The 8,915-nt window shown below is 42.2% G+C and overlaps 1 protein-coding gene across 1 annotated transcript; it reads left to right on the top strand.

Moving 5' to 3' along the window:
• Window positions 1-818: 818 nt before the first annotated feature.
• Window positions 819-2,931, top strand: tpbg (trophoblast glycoprotein). Its single transcript, XM_088306916.1, has one exon. It carries the CDS (start codon window positions 1,227-1,229, stop codon window positions 2,379-2,381), a length of 1,155 nt encoding a protein of 384 aa, XP_088163042.1. The 5' UTR covers window positions 819-1,226; the 3' UTR covers window positions 2,382-2,931.
• Window positions 2,932-8,915: the final 5,984 nt, after the last annotated feature.

Below are 8,915 nucleotides of genomic sequence, written 5' to 3'. Positions count from 1 at the left end.
GACTTTTGATTGGTTAATGTTTGTGCATTCGGGTCTTCTATTGGTTCTCGTCTCCGTTTTTTTCAATGGAAGCGCTCTGTTAGATGGTGTAATTGGTTACAGAATCTGTTGTTTTTTGTTAGGCTCGGTTAAATTAAAATAAATTAATATACACTTTAAGTAAAACACGATAAAAGAAACCGTCTCGAAAATAATGTAACACGAACTGTATTTCTCTGCCTGTGGTACTGAATATTCTTTTAACAAATGTAACTCTATGAGTAGTGTGATGACAGTGGGGCTGTTAAAATATGTATGCAGATGTTAAAGTATTTTCAACTCGTAACTACAATATCAATAAAAACGAACATGCATTTGCTTCAGAGAAACTCAGTCTGTACCGTCGATGCACATTTTCATATTGGCACAAAACATGCAAAAATAAGGATGTGCGTGCACATCTGCATGTAACAGTGAATTTATCTTCTAGAGTCCTTCAAACGAAATGAAATTCACTATTGGTTTCCAATGTTGATATCTATTTGCACCACAGTTAACTGACTGATATCGTTTTTAGATGCATCATTAAATTGACACTAAATTTGTTGGACCTGAACTTCTTCAAGTCGCTAACGTCATTAACCGCCACCAGTCACTATATCATTCTTTAATGATATTTTCAATTACCATCGCAAATGATAACAAACGACAATTTGGCAAAACACTGAATTCACGGAGTGAACAGCTTTTAACATGTGTGAGAAGCTCCACGAATTCCACCACACGACCACCCCTCTCAGAGCCGTATCATGGTATGGTCCACTCTGTCACTGCTCGGAGTGGTGCTGTTGTGTTTGGATTCTCCCTCCTTGGTTTCTCACCAGGTTACCGAGCGGCAGACTCCACAATTTACAGTCTGAAAGCTCGGAATATTGAATAGCACTGAACGGAGACGATGTGCATGGTCGTTTTCGTTACGGTTCACATATTTTAACTGAGTTTGACTTTTGAATGCCTTGCGTGTTTTTATAGCCTGCGCGGTCACATTGAGGTTTGGAGAATAAACGCAGCGAAGAAGTTTGTGTACATCGCCACCTTTCCACCTCGAAGAAATGAAGACCTCAGTGAAGATGGTTTGGGGATAGATTCATGGCGTTCGAGTTTGAATTGGAACAAATCAAGGTGGAGAAAAACTTCACTCGGAGGTGACTGTTCTGGACTGACATCGCGCTCAGTGTGCATAACAGATGGTGAAAGACAAGATGCGCCTGTTGAGCACATCGTCCTGGAGTCAAAGAGAAGGATTCCGAATCTATGCATTAACGTCCTTTGTGATGCAGTCACTTTTGCTTCTTGCTATAATACTGTCCTGTCAAGGCTGCCCGGAAAAATGCGCGTGTTCACTGCAAACAGTAAAATGCCAAAACCAGGATTTGGACGCTATTCCACATTTCATACCTGTCAATTCTAAATTACTTTTGATCACGGGAAACAACATTTCGAGCATCAACGAAGACTCTTTTCCTAGCCCACTGGAATTATTAACGGATCTTGACCTCAGTGACAATGAGATGGAGGCTGTGGAGGAAATGGTGTTTCATAACTTGCCAAACCTAGAGCGGCTGGATCTGAGCAACAATAAAATCCAAACTTTCAGCGAAAAGGCTTTTCCAGATGGCAACAAATTGCAGGTGTTGAACCTCAGTAGGTCTTTTCACAATCATTCCTCTGTGAACGAGCTCCTGAATGTCCTAGAGAATGGAAAACTCCTCCAGCTGACAGTCTTGGACCTGTCCAGCAATGACCTTGTGCTTCTGCCAGATGATCTATTAACAAGTTTATCCAACCTGGCCAACCTCAGTTTGCAGAACAGCTCCATCATCTCCATCCCCGATGGGATACTGAAGGTGCCACCACTGCAAGACCTTGACCTGAGGCACAACAGTCTCAGGAATATTCCTCCCACCACCTTGATTGAGTTCAACTTAAAGCCAGACCTTCATATTCACTTAGAAGGAAATCCATGGCGTTGTGACTGTTTTGTTGTGGACTTGTTGTTGTGGCTGAAGAATTCCACTCAGGTCGCGGACATGAAGAACCTGACCTGTGCAGACCCTGAGCGTCTGAGGCGCCAGTCACTATTGCAGGTGGAGCTGTCCCAGCTGAAGTGTTCGGGCAACATGGAAGGCGTGCTCGAAACCTCGTACGTTTTCCTGGGTTTGGTGCTAGCACTAATTGGTGTCATATTCCTATTGGTGCTCTACCTGAATCGCAAAGGCATCAAGCGCTGGATGTACAACATCCGGGATGCTTGTAGGGACCACATGGAGGGATATCATTACAGGTATGAAATAAACTCTGACCCACGCTTGGCCAATCTGAGCATCAATTCAGATGTGTGAGCAAGGATTGAACTGTTGTCCAGGACCCCCCAGTGACACAATAATATGACTTAATACCACTTAAAGTTGCATGAGTCTTCCTGTTGTGGCCCCTAATGAACGCTTTTACCGCCTCACTTGTTCAACTACAGCTGCATGTTGAGTACTTTGCAGCTCTGCTCTGATATAGACTAGTGATCTTTTTCCTTACGTGTATGACCGTTGCATGGACAATCAGTTATGATGACAAGGCTAAAAAGACTGAAATGCTCCATGTTTACTTTACCTGAAGGACAAACAAATGAACGCACTGGCTTTTATGAACAAAATGATTGAATAATCCATATTCTCCTGATTGTCACATCCTTCTCCTTATATCTCTGCTGAAGAGAAATGATATAAAGCTTGTCTGTGTTTTTCTCTGTTTAATATGTGAACTTGTGATAATAGTTGGACTTCTTTGTATGATCATAGTGCACATTGCATAATTATTTGATTTATTAGATGGGTGTGACTATATCTTTCCTTGTGAAGATGTTCAGCTAAATAAAATGCCTCTGAATTGCTTGTATCCACACTGGCTGAGGGCCTTTTTAATCATAAGAGCAGAATTGGACATTTGTAATTAAACACATATACACCAGATGTACACCCCTAAATTCCTTCTTCCAAGACTAAAAATTCCACTTTTATTAGCAGCATTTATAATACAGTGAACCCTCGGTTATCGCGGTTAATAGGGACCGAGACCACCCGCGAAAACTGAAAATCCGCGAAGTAGCGGCGCACCTTCAAAAATGCTTAAAAAAAAAAGTGCGAAGTAGCGGCGCACCTTCAAAAATGCTTAAAAAAATATATATATATATATATATATATATTATATATATATACGGGTAGAGAGAGAGAGAGAGAGTGAAATTCATGTTATAACAAAAAAACAAAACAAATTATTATTAAAACTTATTTTTTTATTCCCCAGCCATTATTTTTGTATTTATTCAATTACTTCGACTTTTACCTGCTGGTACGCCGTCCGGTGTGCCCTGTGAAATGAAAGGTGGCATTCTTCATTTATTTATTTATTCATTCATAACTGACAGCCTCGCGCTCCGCTCATGCCCGGGCGGAAGTTGTTCCTCTTCGGCTTAACTGCCACGCACGCCGGCCGGTCTCCTCCGGAGCTTCCATTTGGTTAAACTTAGGGGCCGCTTGAAACCGCCCGTGCCCGGGGAAGGTGCTCCTCTTCGGCTTACTGTGACGCGAGCATGCGCTCCTCCTCCGGAGCTTCCATTCGGTTAAATTTAGGGGCCGCTTGGAACCGCCCGTGCCTGGGGAAGTTGCTCCTCTACGGCTTAACTGCCACGCACGCCGGCCGGAGGTCTGGTACGGTCCGAACCGCGCGAAACGTTGCCACCAATCGTGTCCGGGGGAACGTGCTCTTCTTCGTCCAGTCTCTTCTTCGTCCACTCTTCTCTTCGGCGCACGCCGGCCGTCTAACCGCTCCAGCGCCCCCTCGTGCCGCTCGGCCAAACTACAATGCCCCCGAATATTTTTTAGACCCGCGAAGCACTGAAGCCGCGAAAGGTGAACCGCGAAGTAGCGAGGGTTCACTGTATATTGTGCGATTTCACTTTTTATTTTGTAATTGATTTAACATTGTCATTTATCAGATAAAGCAGGGGTGGGCAAACGTTTTGAGTCATGGGCCACAATGGGCTCTAAAATTTGACAAAGGGGTCAAACCAGGAGCAGATGCATGGTTTTTTTTGGCAACCTCACCTCATTGGAGAAAAAAAATAGATGGATTTGATTTATTGAACATTATTCATCTCGAAACATAATTAAACATTGGAAGTAAAACAAAGAGAAATATTAAATAAAAATAATAAATCAATACACATTTTAGTTCAAAACCATTCATATGTTCAAAGGGAGTATGAAGAAGTAACAACTTAAATACATATATCGCAAAAACACGCTTTAATTTTATATGGTAAATGAACAAAAGCATTGCAACAAAATATCTGTTTGAGAGTGCGCCTCCTACTGGGGACATATCAGAATTACAGGAAAGAGTAAACAACAAGGTTTATTCATTTCATTTTTTCAAGTTTGGCGGGCCGGATAAGAACGTTTTACGGGCTGCATGTGGCCCCCGGGCCATAGTTTCCCCTTGCCTGATATAAAGCATGCACTGTTGATAACCTTTACTCTGCTGGCAGCCTCCTTCATGCACAATTGTCGCTTGTTTGAAACAAAATAACAGTTTTTATGTGAGTATGTGATACAGCATTGAAATTTTAAACATTTGTAACAGAGCCAGTGGTGATGTGTAATAATGACTACCTCATGAGTATTTGACTCAGATTTCATTAACTAAATGATCTGGGTTGATACAAGTATATTTTCATCAAGACTGATGAAACAGAATTATTCTTATTCATCAACAATAGATGTATCGTAAAGAATCAGGTTGATCCAATAATGGTTGGACATGCGGGCTGCACATTCCACTATAGATCTACTTCAGAAACATTACATGCTCACAAACAAATGTAACTAAATATTTACTAAACTATTTCAGAACAGTATGCTAGAGTCGATATCCTGCAATCGCCCCCTGATATTGTATTCAAATTGCCAAGTTTTGCAGGCAAGTTTCACACCTTCCACGTCTCAGCTGTCAATTGTCAAATAAGTGTGTGATAAATTGACTTTGTAAATTAATTCACATACTTTATGTGCAGGAAGTTCAGTATAAAAAGGTTAAACAAAGGTAAAAAGAGGACATTGTGCCCAAATTCATCTATTCGTGGGTTTACAGAAGGCGAGTGTGGCTGACTCTGGTCCAATTTGCTTCCTGCTGTGAATCTGATAAAAATCCAAGGCTCGACTGTAAAAAAAAAATGTTTGAGCTGTAGCCAGTGAAAAGCTTTCAAACGCTATACAGAGGCTTTTACCAACAAAGTCGCACATTCAGTTGTACGAATTTGATTATACTCCAGTGGTCGCAAATACCAGAAAAGATCTAAACCATTTCATGGCACATGCAAATGAAGGCAAAACTGCACCCAGGATTCTAATAGGGCACAGAGAGGTATTATGGAAATGAGCTCAAGCAGCTTTATGCGTTAAAAAAAACAAAAACTAATACTAACAAAATGTGTTTCCCATTACTCTTTATTGCATCACTTGATACACTATATTTACCGCCAGGTAGGATCTGAATTGATAATCCTAATGAGACACTCATTTTGAAGTCTCATTCTTATTCGCACAGCAGTCAAAATGAATGAAAAAAAAAAACCCTGATTGTTCTTGGCTTGTTGAGGAGTACCCACAGATAATTCTTTTCTGACCATCTAGCAACCAGGCTTATGTGGCATGTAACAAACATTCAACACCATGGCTCAGGCAAAGATTCCCCTCACATTTTGTCTGCCAGGCCTACTGTATATCACTTTTGCTGTTTACCAGTTCTGTACACTGCTCATTTGTTATTGCACCTTAAGTTTAACACTTGCCTTCTTTTTAAAACTCTTGGGAGACATTTGTGCAAAAACAGCAGAGGGACTGCATTTATGAAAGGATTTGCACTGGCGTGAAGGTGCTTTCCTCAATTGTTTCTGGCACTCTGACTGGTTGAACAGCTGTGACTTTAAAGGTTCATTTCATCCGTCCCAAAGTTAAAGACTGTTATTCCCAAGCACTTGTTTTCTCATTGTGGTATTCTGATCGCTGCTGTTTCATTCTGAAAATGGATGGCCTCCCTTTGTACTCAGTTCCCCAAAGTGAGGCCTCCCTAGCACAGAGTCCCAACGGGGATATACATACAGGTGATTACACTGTTTCCACAGAGACCAACAATAAGGAGTCCTCCACATACACATCCATGTAAAACAGAGATTTTTGCCCCACCACGCCTCAAGCAATGCTTGGCATCACATTGTAATCACAATGGAAACAAAGATTGAATGTTCTTGGGAGGTGGAAGAATAAAACAAATGAGCACTTTCTGTTCTATAATCCCAGTTGACACCTTCGCTGGTCCACTCAGTGGCCCTTTTGTGCTTGTTAGCAGTAGTCTCCAAACACTGTCAACATCTAAATGGCCAGCCATTGACTTATGATGTCAGCACTTGTCCTGGGCAGCATCTCCCTGGACTACGAGCTGTCAGGGCTGCTGCCCTGAGCTCATTTGCAGACAAGAGGAGAACTGATGCTTCTTATTGCCACTTAACATAGGCTTTGCCGATAGCAGCAGCCAAACGCAGTTAAGATGATCATTGGAAATTTCACTGATTTTGTCTGGTCACTTATAATCCACATATTTTGATCAGAATCATGTTTATTGGCCAAGTAAAATAGAATACACTAAGAATCTTTAATCTGCAGTTTGAGCAACACTAGTTTTACAGCAATAAGCCACTAAAATAAAAAGAACATTTAGTTCGTAATACAAAACTGAAGAGAGTCATTAAGCAATGTAAGAACCCCGTAGGAGTGGTAGTACCGAACAATGACAGCACTGCAAATGATACGGAGAGACGTCAAGCAAATAAAGAGACCAATGGGGAAGTAATCATGACGCAATGACGATTGTACAAATTATGCAGAAAGTCCTTGGGTACTTTTAAGTGTCCACTCATATAAAATAGTGAGGAGCAGCAGTTGTACAACTGTGTAGAGAGAAAAATAAAGAGGAAAAACTACTATATTAAATATGGTTACATACTGTCACGCAGATGTGCAAAATGTAACTAGAGAATTTTGAGTCAATTGTTTAAGGTGTTAATGTGAAGTGGGAAGATGCTATTGGAATGTGTGCTGGTTTTTGTGCACATAGTTTGATAGCATCGGCCTGTGCAAAGGGGCTAAAAGGGGTGGTCACCAGGATGTGGAGGGTCCAAAAGAATTTTGCCTGTTCATGTGTTAGGTCTTGCAGCGTACACGTCTTCAAGAGTGGGTAGGAGGGAATCGATGATCTTGGCAGTCATAAATGTCTGTTGCAGTCAGGATTTTGTGGAAGCACCAAACCAGACAGTGACGGATGAACACGGGACTGATTCAATGTCTGCTGTATATATAACTGCCTCAACAGATCCTGTGGCAGGCCGTGCTTCTTCCGCAGTCGCAGGAACTACCGTACATTCCTCTCCTGGGGCTTTTTCAGGCTGTAGTTGAGTCTACTTCCCGGGAATTTGATGATCTCGAGCCGCTGCACTTTCTGACAGAGGTGGACTGGCATAGAGGGCAAATGCCCAGATGGCCAGCTTCTTTTGGGGCCGATGCTGTGCTATTTGATTATTATTTTGCTCCATTTTACTTCTGAGAAGTCAGTCTTTATCATACCATCCACAGTCATATTTTCATGATAGAAATACACACATATCTCGAACCTTATTCCCAAATTGGTCCGGGCGACAGCGGCCACATTGCATTATGTGACAGACGCGTCTGCAACACATGTCGCACACACGGAAAATGCTGTTCCATGTAGGTTGCAGTGCACAATCTCACTCGTGATTTGTCGGTTCATTTGTCAGTTTGTCGGTGACTTGCTGCGATGACGTACATAGCTTTCCCCCGCTAGGTTCCTAAACACAAAATCATTTATATGTCAGCACCAAAGAGAGGATCTGCAGCTCGTTGCTGCTGCTGCTGTGAAGCAAGCTCGCTTGGCGGCGACGTGGTAATATATGTGTGTGTGTGTGTGTAGAGAAGTCTACGCATGCACATATCACTTACGTCACCACCTTTTTGATCGATATTGCAATGCAATTAAATTAATTTATATATTCATTTAGTTTGCTTTCTTCTAGCAGGCACAAGCTCCATTGTTGTCATTGTCACTTTGCTCGTTGTTCGGCAAAGTAAAAACAACGACTGGAATTGGCTATAACATACAGAGGAAACTACATCCTCTGGTGTAACACGATGGCCTCACAGTTCAGAGATGCCGGGTTCGATTCCGGCTCTGGTCTTCTTCTGTGGAGTTTGCATGTTTTCCCCGTGCCTGAGTGGGTTTTTTCCGGTGACTCCGGTTTCTTCCCACATTCCAAAGACATGTACGATAGGTTGATTGAACACTTTAAATTGTCCCTAGATGTGAATGTGAGCGTGGATGGTTGTTTGTCTTTGTGTTCCTTGGCAACCAGTCCGGGGTGCATGCTGCCTACGGTTCGAAGGCAGCTGGGATAGGCTCCAGTACCCCCCGCGACCCCCGTGCGGATATGTGGCTTAGATAATGGATGGATGAATTGAATCAACGGATCATTAATCACAGTATGCAAAACAGTTTGCATGAGACAGAAGTACACTAAAAGCAAAGTAAAAAGCAAAATGTTGTTTTTTTTACTTAAACTTGATCCTGCTTGTATTACAGGTTTGTGCGCCTGTCTAAGTCAAAATGTTAGGGGCATTCAAGCCCTGCTTCCTGACAATATGCAGACTCATCACCATCGTGCCGTTGACTGTGCGCCGTCTTCAAACTTCAGGGGTTTGACAGCTGGGTGCGTTGAGGAGCAGTCATTTGTGCAGTGGAAGAAGAACAGC

The sequence above is a fragment of the Idiotropiscis lumnitzeri genome, chromosome 10 (genome assembly GCF_059441095.1).
Source record: "Idiotropiscis lumnitzeri isolate Australia: NSW breed Sydney's pygmy pipehorse chromosome 10, RoL_Ilum_1.0, whole genome shotgun sequence".
In the NCBI taxonomy this organism is placed as follows: Eukaryota; Metazoa; Chordata; class Actinopteri; order Syngnathiformes; family Syngnathidae; genus Idiotropiscis; species Idiotropiscis lumnitzeri.
The sequence above is the reverse complement of the archived record's forward strand: the minus strand, read 5'-3'. Positions and strand labels throughout refer to the sequence as shown.